A 21,563-nucleotide genomic window follows, 5' to 3' on the forward strand; every position below is an offset into this window, starting at 1 on the left:
TAAGAATGACTCATGAATTGTATATTTTTTAAAAAGTAGCAACAGATTTACAGATAATCACCACTCTTATTTTTTTCAATTATAGCAGTGTACAGTCAAGTTCCATTTTAAAAAGAATTCACTTAGTTTAATTTGAAACCAGCCGGCATAGGCTTATATCCTGATTGTTTGTATTGGGAGAAAGTAAATACAGAAAAAAACGTGGACTTAAATGTCTTAATGAGCTTATCTGTATGTCTAAATATTCTGAAGTATAGAACAATAAGGATGAATCCTATTCATGTTTTAAAGAAAATATCACAATTTAAGGTGTCGTGCAATGCTGTTTTTTTGCCTCGCTTTCCTAGTGAGTAGGTAGCTGAGTTGTGTATAGAATATTTCGGAGACTGCTAGGAAGATCCCATTTCTTCAACTGATTATTTTTGTTACTAGCAAAAATGTGTAGGTGCTCTTATAGTAATGTTTGATGTTTCAATATTGTATGCAAAATCTCCTAAAAAAACCAGTTTCTTCAGCATTATGTGAGAAGTTCTTTGAGTCATGACAGGGCTCAGCACAGATTGATCGTATCTACAGTTTAACCTTTCTGTCCATAATATGGAGAATGGACTTTTAGTGTGCATAGAGTCTTACCAAACATGGGGATGGTAAAACAGACATAAAGATTATGCAAGTGAAACTTTTGTTTGCAAGATTACTGATGATCTACTGAGAAGGAGGAGAAAAACAGAATGCAGTGAGCCCTGGAGCAGTTTTAAAGGGAGAGTACAGCGGTTGGCTGTAAGCCAGTTGACATTTTAATGATGATTACACAGCACAACTTTGGCCTTCACCAAGTTTACCCAGAACAACCTCTGTCTCATAGCTGGGGTTGTTTTTAAGCACAGCTAGCTTATCCAGTTGGGGAAAAGGAGTTATGATGATCTTTGAACTAGACTGTAGCTTTGCCAACTTTGTATCTAGGGTACAGGCAGTAATAACTTGAATGATCGTAATTTTTCATAAGCCTTCAACAATTTCCCTGAAAGATCGAAATTTCTCCCTTAAACTGACTGTCAAATGATCTTCGATTATACTGAAACAATATGTGACAGGATATGTTTGCAGACTCAGGTGGACCAGAGCAGAAACAGTGAGGACACAGTAGTGCTGTTAGGGTTTTGGAGGGGGTATATTTGCTCCCAGGCTAGACTGACTTGTTCACTGTACCATGTATGGATCTGTGTAAGTTAGTTTTTGACAAGATGAGGCAATTGGAGGGAAGCTGGATTGTAAGATGGTATTAGACAAACGGCCTATTTGAGCAACAGTGGTATGAAAGAAAAACCAGAAGTTATGAGAAGTCTACTCAAGCATATATTTGCCAGGCTTGTCTCTGTTCCAGAAAACTGTTTATGAAGCAGGCAGTGATTCTTATGATGTGGAGTGCCTCCTCTCAGGAGAGGCATGGTAAATTCCTTGTGCTTGTTATGCCCAGAGAGTGCCCATGGAGGGTGCAAGCATGTGCTAATTAGCACTTGTGAAATTCATACCAGTGCTTTCTTTGGACAGAGTTTTGTATGTGCATAATCCCTAAATGTTTTTTCAGTAGTACCATGGGCTAAAATGTAAACCGCTGTATGTATATGAGCCTTTAGGCTGTACTTAAGCAGCTTGATTCTAGTTTAGTATTGTTAGGAAAGAATAGCTTGCCACTCTTGTTTTACATTAACGTATATAATTTTTTTTTTTTTTAAAGCTGTAAATCTGTAATTTGGCTTGGCAAGTTTCAGTCTTAGTGTGTCTGTTTCCTTGGGTCTGCGCAATACAGAATGACTATATTTTAACTTAAACTGTTGCAAGACTAATAGCTGAGTAATGCAATTGCTTATTAACAAGATAGCAGGCTCCTGCTTTTGGAAATCAGTGGATAGCTTCAGAACAGCTGTATCTATTAAACATAGTTTCTGTTAATTCTTTTTTGAGGAAAATTATACATATATAAAAATTTATATAATTTTATATATATAAATATTTACTAGTACAAGACTTAAATATACTTTGTTTAATATTAATTCATATTTGAAGCAACCTACAGCTAAATAATGTATCTTATTGATAATTGCTGTGTTTTTTGAAGAGTTCAGAAAGACTTCCAATAAAGAGATTTTCAGTAACACACCCTGTTATTAACAAGATGTAAAAAGCTTAGGTACAAAGGAGCCTTGCAAGTCAAACTGAAATCCATGAGACACTGAAAAGAAAAATTCAGTTTTATGGGTGAATGTACACCACTAATCAAGGATAATGTTCTCTGTGCAACCGTCCCATCTTTCAATATTGTGTTTTGTAATGGAATTAATAGACAGATTTTAATGTCAGTTTGAAATCTGATTACCTTGGACAATTTAAGTAATTTACTCTTATTATCTCCCTACAGAATAAAGAGTGTGCTGAACTTTTGTTGATAGAGGAGTTAGTCATGAATTTCCTACCAAATGGGAAAAGAACTTGTAGCTATCAAATGTGAATTGACTTTTTGTTAGCCAAAAACATTCTTAAGCTTTCCATGGATAGATATATTTTAGATATCTGACTTATTCTTTCAGGACTAATTTTTTGGCAGCTGAAGATGAAAGTATTGGTTACATGTCAGCTGCAGTTTATGGAAAAAAATAATATAAGCAAGGCAAGAGAGAATGTGCTTTTCTTGTGAGAGCCATAGGAAATGGAAAGAAATTGGAATTTCATTGTATGCTAGAAATATTCTGGTTTTTATCATGGTTGGATAACAATGATTTCTGGGCAAAGTAATTAACAGTAATTTTATGCTTTTGTGTAGCATGGTTTTTAGCATCTATGATTAAACTGTAAATACATTCTGCATAGATGAGCTGTAACTGAGTTTTAAACCAAGTTAGAAAATAAATATAACAAACACTGCTTGAAATTCAGCAGGCTTCAAGTATAAGGCATGTCTTTTTCTTAATATTTTAGAATGGCTTTGAAGATTTTTTTCTAAATGTCTTTATAATTGTCCAAAGAAAATACAATTCTTCACAAAGAATTTTTTTTCCCAATTGGAACTTTTTTTTTGCTGTCCTACTACTGTTATTACAAATCCCATAGGCTGCAATGCCATTTAGATGCTTTAGATGCCAATTAATTCCAATTCTAATTTACTGTAGATGTAAAAACTGATAGCTTTTTAATGCTGGAAGGTATCACTATGACTATTTATGGAGACAAAAGAGGCTAACAGCAGAATCTGGTTATTCTTGTAGAACCTATAAAGATCTTGGTTAGCTGCATAACCGATCCATTTGCTTTGTGTCTTCGCAAGGCTTTTGAGGCTGACTTTCAAGGTTCTGGATAAGGTAGATGAGGGAGGGGCCTTGTGAGAACAGTGTTTGGACTTGGGTCAGTCCCTGAATCTGAAGTCTCAAAATGATGATTAGTCTTTTGCTGCTGGTGCTGGGAAGTTGTTCATGTGCAAAATGAATGTGGTAAATGAAATTCCTGAGCTAAGAAAGAGCTAAACGGCAGTTTTAGGGAGCTTGCAGTGGAGACTAGAAGCTTTTCTCACTGGTTGGTGGCAGCTATTGGTTCTGCATAGCATTGAAGAGAAGCATCTGCCGCAGTAGGGCTAGACCACATCTGATTAAAAGATGGCAGTGGGGTTAGGTACTAGGTAAATTCCAAGGGCTTGGAATCAGTTTGAGGAGGACTCTCATCACAGGTTTTACATTCAGGTGTGTGAAGGGGCGGGGAAAAGCATCTTCAGAATGTACGTATGGGGAGAGGGAATGTGTTAGGAATATGTTAAAGAGAAAATGATGCATTTGTCAATTCTGAAACAAAATGTTGTCAGTAGGATGGAAAAAGGTTTTAATGTAAAGAGTCATTTCAGGCCCCAAGCTGTTAGCTGCTTAAGGAGTCAGAGTAAAAAAGTTTATTTTTTCATAGAAAATAGCTTAGTTTGGTGTTGGCTCCTGATTCACCTGCGTTTGAAGCAACACAAGTCCCGTGATGGCTTTTTAAAGATAAGCTGTCTTTACTTCTGTGATTCTACATTTAAGGAAAGAAGAGGGGAGACAACTTTAGGACTGTCCTTTGAAAGAAAGGAGAAGAGTCTATTGATTCATCTTCTAGAATCATTGTCTCCACTTAGCATCCTCATGCCCTGTTTCTTTTTCACTGGTTTACCCAATTCTGGGAAGATAGAAAAAACTTCAAATTTGTTGAAGTTTTACATAAATTTGTTTCTCCCTCCTACACATTAAATTAACATTGCATAAATTAGGTAAACAATTATTTTTGAACCTGATTTTCCTGCTCGTTTTCTGAAAGCACCAAATTAACAATTTAGTACTTGAGCTGATGGCATTATGCATTTGGATGGTTTGTCTTTTGGTGGCAGTGGTTTCTTTGTTCTATTCTAGAAATCCATTTCAAGCTTGGAATCCATTTAGAAATAGTCAAGAGAATAGTCAAGGGAGGAAAAAATGTTCTTCAAGAAATGTGTCCTGTTCCAGAGTACACTTAGTGATATAACTTGACGTTTTTTTGGCATATTTGTATTTCTAGTCTGAGTACAAATCTGGCTTAATAAAATGGAGCCAAATATGTTCCTTAAGAATACCCCCAGTGGACTATAATAAATTGCCTGGGAATGTAATTCCAAGCTCAGAGGTCAGAGTGTGTGGTTCAGGTCAGGAAACCTTCTGCTTTCCCTGTTCCTTCTTGATCGAGGTCTACAGGCTTCCCAAAGAGAATAATTTGATTTCAAAGGATTTGTGAATGGGGCTGTTTTAATGAAAAGTTATGCTGACTTCTGTTTTAGGCTGTTACTATTCATTACATTTGTTTAATCAGCACTTTTTATCTTAAATATTTTCTAAGAAAGTAAGAAAGCTTCATTAGAGGAATATTCATGCCAAACAGAGTCAATTATAATTTTATTCCCCTAATTCTGTTCTTGCTTGGCTAACAGTACAATATAGTCTTTTAATCTTGTATATTAATTTAAAAAAGAGTTTCAGACTTTAGTTTTTTAACTGATGTACTTTGTCATTCAGCTGGCAGATTTCTCTTCTTGACAGAGAAGAGAGTTGCAGATTTGCTTTTTGTTCTCCTAAAGTATTTATTACATTGTCCCATTCTGTACTAAAACTTAGAGTAGAACAAGTGAATAATTTGAGGGCTGAGGACACTTTAGTTATGTTTATGAGTGTATAAACCAATTTCTCTTTAAAGTACCTTGGAATTGGAGTCATGCTTGCCTGTACTGTTATGATACTTCTGTCTACTGCTTTATGAAAAATACAGTAAAACCTTTCTTTTTCTAACTGTTTTTGACTACTTTCTGCCATTTGAGCACTGCCGCCTCCTTAAATTAATGGTGAGCAAATATTCAATGACTCTTTATTAAGTCTAGCTGATTTTTCCTAATTTTTTAGTTTTTCCTCTACATCTGACATTTGAATACAGACTACAAGAAAATGAGATGCACTTAGAGGTCCTGTTCATAGCTAAATTATGCTCTCATGTGTAAACTTGAATAAACGTGTATCCTATCTTTGCACTCAGATTTAAGGAAGAAGGCAAAATCAGTTGAAAGTGCTCCAGAAGATGAAACTGAAGTTGAAAACCAGAAGGTAAAGTGTTTTAAAATGTTAAAGATTAAAGATGTTGAATTGTCTGAATTCTGCAGATACTTATGTACGTGTGAGTGGAACTAGTGAATTTCATAGGATGGTTTATAAACAGCAGTAGAATAAAATTGTGCACTTCTACTAGTGAGAGGTTTTGGAACAAATTACCCAAGACGACTGGTAGATTATCTGTGCCTTGATGTCTTAAGATTAAAACAGGTTAACTTTCTGGAAGAGTTATATTATAGTTGAACACAGCTCACAGTTAGGTAACAGTGAAATGTAAGGGCATGGCAACCATAATGACCGGATAGTCCCTCTAGCTTTAAAATTATACCAGTATGTTTGCATGTTGGGGCAGTGAGGAACATTTACTTCTAACATCAGCATAGTATGAAACATTTGTACATTAGAAACTTGTCCTGTAGACTTTTAATCTTGAAAATTGAATTGTTCCAGTTATTGTATGTTTGCTTTCCATTCTTTTCCAGAACATATTAAATAAATATATTAAATTTAGTTTTCATTTTGCAATGTGAATATTGCTATGAAATTATATACATTCATGATTTCTAAGTTGGGGTGTACAATTATCAGGCTAGATTATTAGTATATGTTGTATAGTTGAATGTGTATATTTGCATTTATTTATATTTAATAAAAGAGGAAATCAACTATTGTGTTTAATATTATACCTCAAAATGTTAAAAGAATGTTATTATGGATGAACAGTTGAGCAGTTAGGAAATGCCTGAAATAAGACTGCCTTGACAACTCATTTATATGTATGTGTAATCATACAGACTTTATTGACACTGTTGCAGTATCTTTTTCACGAAAAAACTCATTTCATTGTCTACATGGACTCTTTTCCACTGTAACAGGCTGAAATGGCCCTACTTATGATGGATGATGAGGATGATGGCAGAAAACATTTTAATTATAAAAAGATTGTCGAACAACAGAATTTGAGCAAGAAGAAAAAGAAACTCTTAATGAAAAAGAAAGAATTATTAGAAGATGACTTCCAGGTAATGGGGGTTCCATATCATTCTCCTCCCTTAGTCTAGCTGAAGGAGAAGAACCTTTGATCTGTCATTTTAGGGAGTTACAGGCTGTTTTCAGAGGAAAGAAATATTCTGATAACAAGGTTGAAGGGGCTGGGCAAAGTCAAATTCTGTAAAGTGACAAGACAATATTTATGCAAGCCCTCAAGCAACTCATTGCCCAAAATACTCATTGGTACCTTTGTTCTGATCGGGATCCACTGCTGCTTCCCTACTGGCCTGTTTTTCTCCAATAACAAACCTTTTCTTGGTTTGCCAATTGAGGCATACACAGGATTTGTACAAATGTTTACTTGCTGCGATTCATCAGACTTTTGTGACTGGAGCTATTTCAGTAAGGATGAACAATTTCATGAACTTCTCTCTCTTTAAGCAGCTCTGCTTTTGAAGTTTGCACAACTGATACTTTGGCCAGTGCTGTTTGTTTTTTTTTTTTCTTTCTTTCTTTCTTTTAACACATCAGGCCAAATCAGCACAAGAGTTCAGCACAAGAGTTCAGTAAAAGTCAGAATTAAGCATTGTCCTTCTCTCAACCTTTGTCATTTTTACCTGATTACGGTATTTTGCTGTTTTATTTCATGTTGTATTGTATTTAAAAGCTTTACTATCATGGGTAAAGGTTACCTAAAATAAAGTTATCTTTCTTTTTGCCTTCAGGTAAATGTTGCTGATACAAGATTCCAAGCCATGTTTACTTCCCCGCTATTTAATTTGGATCCTTCGGATCCAAATTTCAAGAAGACAAAAGCAGTAGAGAAGATCTTGGAAGAGAAAGCTCGCCGAAGAGAACAAAAGCAGCAAGATCTTAAGCAGGCAAGCAAAGGACAGGAGAACAAGATGGCAAAGAAGGGAGAGGTGGAGATGGCAAAGACGGAGAGAAAGGAAAAGAAATCCATAGATCCTGCCTTATCCAGGCTAATAAAATCTGTCAAAAATAAAACTGAACAATTTCAGGCAAGCAAAAAGCAGAAAGTCAAATAACTGAACTTTTATTTTTACTTGGACTTTACTTTAGTCTGTGCTCTTCCAACTGGCAACATCTATTAAAATTGTTACAGTATGCTCTGATTCCTACAAACCAAAATTTTCCTGAAAAGTCACTTAATTCTTGTGGCGAGTTTTGAAGTAACTAGAGTCATGATAACTCTTTCCTTGTGCCCCAACAAATACCTTTTTTTACTATTATTGAAAAACTACTCCTTGAACTCATAAGTATAAAATTGATATTTTCAGAGTTGTCTATTTTATATCATGCTGTCACTCAAAGATACTGGAAGTGCTGAAGATGTCTACAAAAAATCATCATAATTATGGTTGTATTTATAATATAAGAAAAATACTACTGCAGAGGTTTAGAGTTTGGACTAATTGTTAGAGAAAATCTGTCTTAAAATATTTTTAATTCTGCTGGAGTCTGTAAACATATCTCTGATAAAGAAGGTAATAATACAACTGAAAAAAAAATTGAGGAAATTTTTGTACAAGTTTTTGCATCTTTTTAAATGATTGTATATACCCCATTTCATTAATTTTTCCTTTAAATAAATGAAGAGTTCTGGATCACGGTAGAACTAGTTAATGGAAAAGATGCAATTTAGAAGAGTTTCATTAATAGATACTGGAAATAAATGGTTAAAATTGGCCTGAAGTAATTTGGGGCACTTACCTGTATTATTTTCTTCTGAACCTAAATAAAACTATGCCTGTGTTAATTTTTTTTTCTGCTACTAATGTTGCATTCCCATTAATATAGTTCCATTTATACAAAGTCAGCCAGCATTGCAAGTATTAAAAAGATGTCAAAAGCAGATCTAGGTAATAAAATCTTAGAAGCAGTAGACATTGGGCCCTGTTACCTTCATCAGTGACACTAATACTATCAACAGTGCAGGGAAATTAAATACAGACAGGTAGAAAATTATCTTTCTTCCCTGAAGTGTGGGAATTAATGTCTGTCTAACTTCTCTTCCTTTTTGAAGTATTTGTTGTATCGGCTCTGATGGAAAGACAGTATTTTGTCAGAAAAGAAAGAAAAAATTAGAATTCTGGCACTGAAAGTTAATTTGTAATGGTTAAAAAGCACAGTTACTTCCTAAGGCATTTTACTAATGTAAACAAAGAACGTTATTAAAGCAGAAATTAGGACCTACAGACAATCAAAACTAGTGTATACATGAAGTAAATATATCTTAATATGTAAAGGAGATCATTGAGCCAGATTTAGCAAATGAGAGGCTGTATTCCTAATGGCAAAAACTGACAAAATGCAATAAGACAGAATCTAGCAATACAAATGGAGGTGACTTTTGGAAGAATATTTTGCAATAATGTGCTTGAATACTTGCAGGCTTTGGGCATTAAAAATGTAATGGCTTTTCATTAACTGCTCAAGTATCTTCAGATTCATTTTCAAATAGCTAATAGAAAAAGTTGAGAACAGAATACAGTGAATTTTGTGGATAGCTGTGATCCAGCTTCTGTGACTTTTAGCTGTTCAAGCAATATGGCAGGACCTGTCAAACCCATTTTGAAGTTTGGAATTGACCAACTGTGATGGAGGAGAGGGTTAAGTACCCCTCTAGAAACAGAGGGTGACTTCTGAACATGGTTGTACAGTGGAGAACAACATAATGATATTCAGTCAGATGCGAATTTACAAACAAAGAGAGGAAAGAAAGATAATTTGAGATAGAATTTTCCACCAAGGGAAGTGTCCCTGCATCTCTATCAAACAAGAGCCAGCAGATACAACGTGAGGAAGTGTAAGTCATACAAGAGTGATATATGTGTACATCTGATATGGGCAGTGAAAGAGGTGACAAACTTCTCTCATAATTCCAAAAATATTATTAATTTTACAATAAAATTTTGAAAAAATAAGTAGTTCTCTTTAATGCAGTTGCTTAAGATTGGCACATGAGAGAATATAATGTGATTTCCAGGCATGAAGTGAAACTAAGCTGAAAATGTAATATTTTTACATACTGGCTATTTGTACAGGCTTTTCTAAGTATGATTCATTGTATGGCTAATATATTGTACAGATATGAAATGCACTAAGAATAGTAGCTTGAATTTAGTAAGACTGAGAGATTGGATGCACTAGAAGTACTGGTGATTGAAGGGCATGTATTTATGTATATGTATTAAGCGTGTGCAAAATTGGACAGCCTAGAACAAAACTGAACTGGAACATAAATCAGACAAAAGATTCATTTAGCCCAGTGTCTGGTTATCGGCCCAGTGGCCATTAACGGAAGATAAAAAAATGGTGCATTTATAGTATTCCTCAGGATATCATTCTGTCCTCCAGCAACTTGTTGCTTAAGGTTTCCTGTGCCAGTATTGGTATCTTCATATTTAATTGTCCATTGAGGGCTAACTCGGAAGAAAAAAATCTGTTGCTTTTTGAACCTCTGTAAACTTTTAGCATCCACAGTATCCTTTGACAATGAATTCCACAGATGAACCACGCATTGCGTGAAGAACATTTTTGGTTTAGAACCTGCCTTATGCTGATTAATTTGTGAACAGTTGCTTGCTACTCATGTTGCTTAAGATTTTATTGATTTCTATCTTTTCTCCTCCTTAGGTGTTTCTTTTCAAGGCTGTGTAGAAGCGATTCTGTACATTTGATCATCCTTGTCAATGAGGAAGTGGATAAGTTCATAATTGTTATAACTGTTTCTTCCAAAAAACACAGTTTGGGTAGGACTAACTGTTGTAGGTATTTTTTTTGTAAAAGTATGCTTTTATACTTGTAGGAAAAACTGTGAGTTTTGATGCATTTGATGTGCATGCTTTCGCAAAGGAGTGTTCCTTGTCTGTTTATTAACAGTAGGCATAGCCTGCTGTTTGACTCCCTGCCAGTAACTGAGTAGCCATTTACTCTATCCACGCTTATCTTTTCAGCTCTGTGCTGGACAACTTTACTGTTGGAAAACGATGTGTGGTGTCAGTGCGTCTCCGCTCATCAGGAATGCCCAGATATGCTGAATGACCAGTGCTGTAAAACTCTTAAAGAGAACTGTACTTTTGAAATGTATCTGTCCTATACAGTAACTTTGCTGGAGGACTAATTTGAAAAAAAAAAAGTTATAAAATTAAAAACTCACAAGTACAGATTCAAATTAGATGCTCTAAATTACATAGTGTCTTCTGCTCATGTGTACAGGCATTGGCCATCTTCTTTGGCAGAATAAAGTGTCTGAAGATATTTTGAACTGTGTTCAGTTAGGAAGCCTAGCCTGTATTTGGAAGTCATAGTAGGATAAAATAGATAAAAATATGTGGACAGACTTGACAGTGATTATAGCTATTGGTTTAAAAAAAATCATTTTGCTTTTGTGGTAAGGTACATACAAGTATCATGTAAATGCTTAATGTATGGAAATAACATTTTCATCAGTTGCCTTTTTTTTTCCCCTCAAGTTGCTAAGTCCTGAAGAGGCATATTATTTAGGGAGAAACAGAGGATCCGTTCCAGCATACATCTTAGATGGGAAGTTCTTGCTTTGTTTATGAAGACATCAGGTGTAAATCCTGTACTTACTTTGATTTCCTCTTTTGGTTATATTATCCAAAGACTGTTTCCTAGAGCAGGCTACTTCATTTAGATTCTATTAAAACGTTATTTAGAAAAAAAAACCCCGCATCATTGAGAACATGGAGGAAGCAGTGGGTAGATGTGGATGCCATCAGGCCTGGAATGGCTACCGACAAGGCGAAGCCACGGTGCTCAATCCATTGCCTGGGTCTTCTCTGGCTCAGGAAAGCACTCTGCTCCCCTTAATCCTGACTGCAGAAGCAGGCTGGACTCGTGTGGTATGGTCACAACAACCAGTTTGGTGGTACTGTTCTGATTTAGACTATGGTGATAAAGCATGGGGCTGCCCAGCAGGTTCCCTCAGGCAGCACCATTTACATGATTTGTATACCTTATTAAGGGAAATCCTCTTGTCTCTGCTGTAACTTTTGTCAGCTTCTCTCACTGTAATCTGTTGTGTCCAGCAGTTTCTTATGTTGTGTCCTGTTCAGGTAGCTTAACATCAGGCCAGGGCCTGGCCATTTTGCCTGCAGTCCTAACAGTCTGTACAGTGCTTGTGAAAATAGTTAGTATTTGCTAATTGTGCTTCACATAAGGTGCTTTAAAAAGCTATCCAAAACTTGCATTAATTCAAAAAACAGTATTTTTGTCCTTACATGTTCATCCCAAGTGCTAATATAGTCATAAAAGAAAATTGGTAAAACAATGATAAATATCAATGTAAATGTGATTCTTAACATATAAGACTTGCTGGCATTTTTCCTATTCTTTCTAAATTATTCAAGACTGAAAGCAAATTTATAACCAATTTTATAAGGCTGAAGCAAGCTTTATTAGCTTTGAATTGAAATGAATCATTAAAGCCAAAATTTTTACTCTTAAGTGATAGTTTTACAAAGGCCACAATTCAATAAATTAGCTCTATTCAGAAAAGCAGAGTTATGAGAGTTATGATGATGATGATGATGTCAACAGGACCTTAATGGTGCATTGAATACTGAGAAATTCAATACAAAAAGAGTTTGTATATATAACTGTCTAAATTTATAAAGGCCAACCAAGGATGTTCTTGTTCTTACCTTGTGCTCTGACATTGCAGTCTCACTTGTGCAGAGAGTCCCCTGAAGCTGTGTGGAGATCCTCAGTGAAACAAAACATTCAACCAATGGCCCCATTTCTGTTTACTGGCTCTGGAATTTTACTCATTTTTAAATATATTTACAAATCTAAATATTTCAAAATCAGGAACCAGGCTAATAAAGATTCCTTGCAACTGGTTATCCTTGTTGATATAAACAAAACAAAGGGTGGTTTTAACACTCTCTTCCTTTTAAATATAAAAATGGCATCTAGAAGTCCTGTGACTTTATTTTTCTTATAATTGACATATAACCAGCAAACTGGTAGCAATTAGGTAAAACATCACATTAAAAATGAGACACAACTAATTTTTCTAGCAGCTTATGGAGGTCTGCTATAAAGTTGTTTGTCTCCAACTTAGCAGCCATTAGAGGTTTTGCTAGAGCGTAAGCCAGACATTTAAAGATCTAATATTACAAGTAGAAATCACAAGAGGGTTTGATTTATTTAATAACAGGAAAAGATCAGACAACCAGAGCTGAAGAACCACGTATGTTTTCTATTATTCTTTCATTCTAAAAATTAAATGTATTTCCAATTAATAGCAACAGTTGGCAATTTTGGTAGTGTCCAAAAACAACACTAAGTCGCACTGGCACATTTTTTTAGCAAGTGTTGCTGAAGAACAAAGCACCCAACCAAAATACTACAGTTTCTTAAAAATAAAGTTTTGGCAACCTGTGTTATATGTATTTAAAACTATGGGAGTAAGTAGACTCTTTTGCACTTGTCTTAAATCATGAGTTACATACCTCAAGCCAGTTTTGTAGCTGTGATGGTAAGAAGAGCAACAAAGGCAGGATGATGATGCTGCATTGCTGTAAAAAGAAAAGGTGACAGAAAGGTCTGTTGTCTAGTGTCCTTTTTCTGTGTTTGACATAGTGTTACAAATGGGAATATTTTTGTGTGGGCCAACTTAGATTAAATGTCACTTAAGGTCATTATTACTTTATATCTTCCTCACCACTAGCACATGAGTAATCCAAACTCAACACTGTTCCAGCTCATTTTCAGCCATGTGAGACTATGCCAGTTTTAAACAACTTTGCTTCTAGCCTCTAGTGAGTGCACTGGTAAATCTTACTCTTGTCCTACTCTTGAACAGACATACAAGCCAAAGGCTGGTTGCTACTCCTGTACAGGCAAATGCTTTTGGACTGTGTCCCATGCACTCCTTGGCACTGCACAAATTTCATGGCTTTACACTGAAATTCTGCCCAATACACTCACACATTTCATTTTTTTTATTTCTGGGGCAAAGGAAAAAAAGGAAGACGGGAAAGACAGTTGAGGCCAATAATGATTTATATTGACTTCTGACAGCATGCGTTGAAGATCGTCAAAGACTGTAACTCTTAACTACAGCAGAAAAACTGTCCATTGCAATCTGCAATGTGTGTGGCTGAACCGCTGCCCAAATGCGTTGGCAGCATGTCCATGGAAAATATAAGTCTTAACAGAAGTGGTTACCAAAAGGATTAATAGCAAACTGACTGTTTTAGAAGGGTAGCGACTTCTACAGGTGATTACAGTTAAAATCATGCCAGTAGGATCCACCGCTGTAGAGTGCAAAACCCTAAATGTAAGCTTCTTACCCTCCTCCTTTCCCCCCATCTGCTTTTCCTCTTTGGTTAATGCCAGGGTCATCAAAGAGGGACTGGGTGCCTGAGCTGCCCTGAGAACTGATGACTTGTGCTTACACAGCATTTTGGGGCAGGGATGGGAGCACAGCATGAGCAGCTGAGCCTTTTCCTTAAAGACTACTGCAGAAGTGACGACAGAGCAGCCCCAGCACTGAACGAACCAGGAAAGAGGTGCAGCGGTGAACTCTACATCTGCTCCTCCCCAAGAATTGCTCTGAAGGATGTCCTGACAGCCAGGGATGGGAAAAAGGGTCAGTAATTCCCCCAAACAACCACAAGTTATGCTCCCCCCCCCCCCCCGAGGCGTACTTTTTGTCAAGGAGAAGCTTACATGTCTTCAAAAACTGGCGGGTTGATAAAGAGTAAAATGTTTCTCATCTGGTGAATTTTAGAGCTCTGTATGAGGAAACTAAATGCAAATGCCTAGGAACCAAAACCATGTCAAAATGAAAAACCAAGTATGGAACTTGTGACATCAGCTATGGAATTTGTTTTCAGTTATAAAAATGGATTCTTTTCTTTGAGATGTGGTCTGAAAGAAAAATTCCATGAAGAGAAGCAGTCTTCATTATATTTTGGTGTCCAAGTGCTTGACTTTGCAAAATAAATGTTTTGTTAGCAGTTTTTTAGTTTTAATATCTTTCTTTAATAAAAGAAACCTCATGCTTCGTGGAACCCCATCTGCCTCACATGTGAATCATCACCCTCTCAATTCAGAAGACCAGACTGGCCACTTTAATGAACTGTTAGGAGTGGTGAACTGCAGTCTGCTGCATATGGCCCTCCACAGAGCTTATTGAGTCAAGGAGCCATTGCCCAAGATGGTGTCCACAGAACTAGCTGCAAGACTCTGGTATTAACATAAAAGAGGTGTACGCAGATCAATAATACTTAAAGGGAATATAAATGTACTACTGAAGTTAGTTAGTTTTCTCAAGAGGCCAAAAATTTACATTTGAATCACCTTTGTAGGCAAAGATGCTTTAAACACAAATGACTGCCTTTGCTGTAAGCCAGATTCTTGAAAAGGTAAAGGAACAATATACAGAAGAAAGGTAACAGTAATGAACTTAAATGTATACATAAAAAAAGCTATAGATTAAAAGTGCAAATTCTTTTCTGAAATAAACTCACACAGATTTTTGTATCAACCTCAACCACTCTGAAAAGTGAGTTTGCTGACAGAGCTCATGAGCTAGACTGAGGGATGAGAATGGAATTTTTTTTCTCATTTTACATCCTGAAGATCAGAACTTCCCCAATATGAAAATTATTTTGGCAATTATTCTTAAGCCTCATAGCAAACAAATATCTTAAACTCCTTCTCTTTGTTGCAGTTGGATCAGTATCACAGAATCTAAAGATGAGGATGTTGTAAAGAGTGCCCGACTGAAACTGTATCACACCTTGAATGCAATAAAACTACTTTGCTTTGGACGAAATCATGGTTGCAGAAAGCAACCATGCAGGTCAAAAGCCATAAAAATAAGAAGATGATAAAACCTGTGGAGAAAATCTAGTCCAAGTTTTACTTAGTCACCAACTTGGTCTGTTTTGCCAAAATACGTACTTTTAAATTGTCATAATTTAATCTGCACCATGTTTCTGCGTGGGCCTGGAAAGAGATGATGTATGACTCTGAAAACCACTGTTCTGTGAGTCCTGGTTTATTGACTTCCCATAACAGTTGATGAGAAGATGACTATCCTGCTACAATGGCCAGTACATACCCAGTATGCATATAACTCATTTTCCATCTTTAAGGCATGAAGACAAAACTCTGGTTGTTTTGGCCACATCTGATGAATGCATATTTGAAGTTTCATTTCTCAAAAGTCTTGTGCCTTGTGATTTGGCCCCAATCTAGTTACAACTGTGGAAGCTGGCCAAAAGAAGAGTGCAATCATACTGAGTTAGAATTTTTTGAGATGCTACAGAACTTGAGATGCTTGGAAATAACTATGTGTGGGTGTTGAGCAGCCAGGAGTACAGGGAATGCTATTTAGACAGATCCAAGATACTAGAGTATTCTCCTCATGTAAAGTTGCTCGTTATCTGGAAAAAACATTATTCTATTGGCTGAATGTCAAAGAAGGGGCCTCTTCATATGCAGAGGAAACAAAAAGCATGCCTGGAAAAGACTGCGGGCTTATTTATGCTACCTGCAAAGATCAGCCAGTCTTTCAGGGGGATTAATAATTCAGTATCTGAATGGATTGGTTCCAGTCTTTACAATTGCCTTCAGACGCCATTCTCCTCTTGCACGCAATCATTCAAATAACAGTTTCTGTTCATATTTGTTGGTGTATTCAGCTTCTTTTTCTGTTGACTGTAGAACTGAGTTGTAAAGATCTTAACCTAAATTGGGATGGTTGACGAAAGATCATGTTTTTACATTTTTGCCTATATTTTCACTGGCCGCTTCCCCGAAAAACTCTTAGTTGAAGTGTTAGTTGCCTTGATTGTTTGAGGTTGTCTTTTGCTGAAGGTCGAAGGGCATAGAAGAGGGATATGTCTCCTTGTCACGTCCCACCTCCGAAAAGGTCAGGGTGGGGGAATGACTCAGATTCGCAAATCCCCTTCAGTGTGGACTAAGGCGAGATAACACTCGAGATCCTTACATAAAGCATCAACTTTAATGGAACAAATATCCTGCAAACATTGGTCTTCTCACAATTATATCTATCCGAGCTATGTGGCTTTATGAGACGTGTAAACTGCAGCCTTAATGGAACAAATATCCTACCAACACTGGCCCTCTCACAGTTGCATCAAACCCAAAGTATGCTTTGCATTACTTAACAACTTTAAAAGCAGAGAAAGAGGAAAGCTCACCAGTCCTCGATCCAGCATCAGACCCACCAACAAAGGTGTTCTGGGGAGAATGCCTCCTAGGGCTCGTGCATGCCCCTATTTATTGCCCCAGTTCCTGGACTTCCAGAACCTTCTCTCACCCCAGTTCCAGGACTGGTTGAGACACCAGTCAGTCCAGGGAAGTGACACCAGGCCCCTCCCCATGACTTTCTGGGATTTTCTCCCGTTTCAGGAACCTTCTTTCGGGGCGTGGTTCAGGCTCACAGTGCAGTTATTTGGGTCTCGTCCCTTACACTCCTCCTCCTCTTCTGCTGCTTTTTCTCAGCTCCTCTGTCCTTTGACAGGTGTCCAAAAGCACTGAAACCTGCTGAACCTAAGGTTCAGCTTTTCTTTGTCAGGAATGCTTCTTTCTGTAGTGTGGGGATAAAGTGAGTTTGTTACATCAGGATCTCTTTATGTAAAGAAGCTCTCCAGTTGCCTAACAAGAAAAGGTAAAAAACTGTTAGAAAGGTGATCTGAACTATGATCCTCTCCTCCTCTTCTGCTTTATTGCACCTGTGGGCTGAAGCTTTACTTCTTCAGCTCTAAATTCTAGTCTGCCATCAAGTGAATAGCTAAATTGATTTGTTACAGATTTCTTAATGAAGTTATGTGATCTTACTAATAAAACAATCAATCCAAGATGGGCTGTAACTATCAGAGATATCAAACATTTTTTCCTTTTTCTCTGACTTTTGTCCACATCATCATAACAAACCAGTATGACACCTGAATGTATGTTTTTGGATATGTGGGCCTGAATTGAGAGAACCTCATAGATAGTTGCCTAGTAAGTCTATGTTGCCCTGACTTGCTCAAAGAAACTCCAAAATTTACCAACAAATTTCTGCAAGGAATTTCCTCATTGGAGGAAAGATATGATGTGCAGAGGGCATCCACCCTGACCTCATCAGACAAGAGTTTATAGAACTGGGTCTGAAATGGAGTTGAGGCAGCACAGAGAGGTTGGTCTTCAGATTATTTCCTTGAGCTGAGGCAAATGACTTTGCTTGGCATGATGTTATGTAATAGCAAATGCATACATCCTTACACATGGCTCTTAACTGAGAGCTGCTCAGAAATCTGAAGGACACTTTTCAAAATACTCCTCACAGGAAAAGTTTCCTGCTACGTTGTGTTAAAGTGCTTCTTGCAGGGATATCCTCGTACCAGTATGAATGTCTGTGATTCTGCTTGTCTGCAAGCACATTTAAATTCTTCTCATTGAACATATGGGGTCACTGCTCAATATACTATCTCTCTCTCTCTCAAAAAAAAAAGCTCTCTGAATTTCTATTTCAGAAAATGGAGGGCATCAGTATTAAAACAATCACTTCAAGTTCTGAGAAGTAATTAAGCTGAAGCACATGCATCTGAAGTACTATGTTATTACCTCAGATTTTACTTAATTATTGGTTTCATTACAATATGGCAAGTTAGACAAAGCCTCACTGAAGCCTGTGGCCTTGGTAGCCACTTTTACTCAAAATAAATTAAAGCAGCAGACAAACTCTTTTACAAATTAGGGAGTTGGACCAATAGGCTCCACTGTTTGAAACAAAAAATACAAGAAGAAATCTAAGATAATCAACACAAAATAAAACCAGAAACAGGCTTTAAAACAGAGCTGGAAACTTTATAAAAGGAATAAAAGAAGCCTCTAACTTTAAACCTGTATGGTGAGGAATGATTTACAGAATGAGATCACCTGTTTGTTGGAGTTTGTTGGAAGCCTGGAGATCAGCAAGGGTCAGAAAACAGGAAAAAACAAGAAATATTTGGCCTATTTGGAAACTGTCACCATAGACAAGGGACAAGTTAAATGTAAGTGTCATAAACCCAGTGAAAACAGACAAAGGGATGTGAAATTGAGTCTCCTGGAGAACTGAGTAGGACTGAACATAGACAATGTTTTCAGCTTCCCCTTTAAAGAAACAAGAGCTATGTGCTTGTGCTGTCCATCCATCAGTCTGTCAGCCCACCCTAGTAATTTGGACCTGTTGGCCAACTTCAAGATTTGACAGACAGGTAGCAAACTGGAGAGTCAGTCAAAATACGTGTAGCTCAGACCCAGCCATACATTGTGCTGCCTCTTTCTTAGCTGATGGACAAGGAAGGCAGAGAAAACTGGAAGCAGAAGCTATGTGGCACATTATGTAAGATATATGGATAACTGTGTCAGATCAAAACGAAGGTCTGTTTAGCCCAGAAGCCCATTTTTAATAGTGGCCAATGGGTGTATGCCTAAGAAAGGCTGTAAGTACAGGGCAAGCACATTGTGGCACTTTCACACAACAGCCTGCCCAGCCCCAGCTGTCTGTGATGTGGGGAGTTGGGGCTGAAGTGCATAGGGATATGCGCAGGGAGCCACTGGAAACGGCCTCTTTAATTCCACTCTTCAAGGAACAATTTGGTTTTAGACCATTTCTAATTAACTGATATTTTGGAAGGAAAAGTCAGATTGTCCTAGCTCAAGTATAACCATCTGGGAGGCAGAAAGTATTTTGTGAAATTTACTTGGTTCACTTCAGCATCACCATCAAGGATAACAAGGACTTTAAGAAAAAAATAGGCAATGTAGCAACTTAGCTGGGATTTGGATTACATGTTAAAAATCTGTGAAAGGAGGCCAAAGAGCTTCTAAGGGGTTGTGAACTTCACCTGATTTCTTACAGTTTTATCCAACATAAGAGGAAGCTCCTGGTAATGTGGAAGACAGAAGCTAATCTCCATAAGCCCTATATATGTTGCCAAAAATGTGTGTTGAAAAAGATTTTTATTTGTTCATGGCATTTCTGCATCATTAAAAAATTTAAGGCTGGTTTGTGAAAAAAAAAACAAATTAATGGAGCACATATTTATTTATTGGGTGAAAAAAAGCTGCAAGAGGAGGTTGCTATGATCATAAGACAGGCAGGAAGGAGCCTCTTGGATGTCTGGGAGAAGATCCTACTTAGGAAGATTAGGACACAGTGGAGATGGAATGAAGTCTGGGGATAAAAAGGATAGTTTCCATTTTTTTTGTTTGGGTCTTGACAATGTAGTGCTCAAATTCTTATAATTGTTTAATATACTATATGATTTATGTACAACATAATGGCCACAGGCTAAAATGTATTCACTATATATGCTAGGGAGACCAAATTATGTCTTTTTTAAAATGGGAATGATAAGAGTATAAGTGATTAAATTACTACATAGGCTTTTAATAGGTTTGAATCATGTTACAACTTGTGAAAGAAGTGGTTGTCAGAGGAGGTACTATAGAAACTTAATCTGTAAAAATTTCCTTTCAAGATGTAGTTTGGCTGAAGCAAATGATTTTCTTACAGCTGGTTTGCAGAGAACCAATGATCTTGTCTACTGTGGCAGAAACAATTTTAACAGCCAGATGCTGCGGTCATTTTTAGCAAAAGATGGGGAGGAGTTGAAATCTGTTTCATCTAGGGGGGTCAGGAGAATCGCATATATTAAATATATCCTATCACTTTTCATGTTTGAGCTTGAGTGAAGGACTCAAGAAACCTCTTTTACTGAACTCTGGAAAAAGAACAAATGTGTTCTGATCTTATAAAAAAATTTACAGTTTAAACTTGAAAAAGCTCACCTTTGCAAATGAAAAGTTGGGGCTTCAGCTAGAAATAAATGTACTCTACAATGCAAGTAAGTCCATAATGGACATCTGGTCTGGTTTCACAGTTGTAGAAAAGCAGCACCTGCAAGTGTGAAGGTACTTTGGGAACTGTGTGGGCTGGGGTAGATGAAGTGGTGTGCACATATGCTGGTGGGTCCCAAAATTTACTGTAACAATCATCTGAGAAGGCACAAAGGAAATGGGATTTTGATGTGGCTACCCATGTTCCTGGAAAGGCAGTATTAGATAATGGCATTGGGAAAGTTGATGTGAATAAGTCTCCTTTGGAGCAAAATGGACGGTCTATCTTGGCAGAAATTAGTAAGAAATTAACATTCCTCGAACAGGTATAGTATGTGAAACTCAGATGCTCATTGAAAGAGGCCCTTCTCAGCAGGCTGAAAGGAGATACAGAAGAGATTGGATGAGCATGTAAGTTTCCTGACAGAACTAATATGAAAATATGTATTTGTTAACAGTGAATTACATTTCATTCCAGGTAAGTGTCAGGAGAGCTGTGCTCCCACCTGGGGCAAGGTAACAGTAACAACGGAGGCTGCTAAAAAAGGCGCCGCTGTCTTTATCCGTTTTACACACTGACCAGTCTCCAGTGCTACAGGGGAGAAAAAGAGCGTTTTCTTCCCGGCTGCCATTGCTAGCAGAAATATTACGCTGTCTTGCGCTGGTTAGGAGTAAATCGTGAAATGCGCAGCAAAAATGTCCCCAAGGTGCCTGTACCCGCCCCCGCGCTGGGGGACAGCGAGCCCGCCCCGCCCGGCCCCAGCTGGGGGGGAGGGGGGAAACGACTGAGGGCGCCTGGCCCTTTAATGCCACCCGCTCGCCCCGCCGCTGAGCTACGGCCGCTGCCCTCCCACGCTGTGATTGGCGCGCCGGCGGCCGCTCGCGCGGCATTCGCGTCCGGGCCGCCAATCGGCGCGCTGGTGCTGCCACGCCATTTCCGGTCGCCTGGCTCGTTCTGCCCAATAGGGGAGGGCCGGTAGGCGGGATGCCTCATCCTCACCGAGGCAACCGGCGGGCGAACGGTTC

The 21,563-nt window shown here is 37.6% G+C and overlaps 1 protein-coding gene across 2 annotated transcripts in view; it reads left to right on the top strand.

Annotated features, from left to right (window-relative positions):
- Positions 1–8,412, top strand: part of ESF1 (ESF1 nucleolar pre-rRNA processing protein homolog) — a 37,825-nt gene extending 29,413 nt beyond the window's left edge. For both annotated transcript variants that reach the window (XM_067292697.1, XM_013960124.1), the window contains exons 12-14: positions 5,569–5,636; positions 6,518–6,664; positions 7,358–8,412. In XM_067292697.1, the coding sequence (XP_067148798.1) occupies positions 5,569–5,636; positions 6,518–6,664; positions 7,358–7,681 (539 nt within the window). In that variant the 3' untranslated portion in view covers positions 7,682–8,412. The remainder of the gene's footprint in view (positions 1–5,568; positions 5,637–6,517; positions 6,665–7,357) is intronic.
- The last annotated feature ends 13,151 nt before the right edge of the window (positions 8,413–21,563 follow it).

Source organism: Apteryx mantelli, chromosome 3 (assembly GCF_036417845.1).
Source record: "Apteryx mantelli isolate bAptMan1 chromosome 3, bAptMan1.hap1, whole genome shotgun sequence".
Taxonomy (NCBI): domain Eukaryota; kingdom Metazoa; phylum Chordata; class Aves; order Apterygiformes; family Apterygidae; genus Apteryx; species Apteryx mantelli.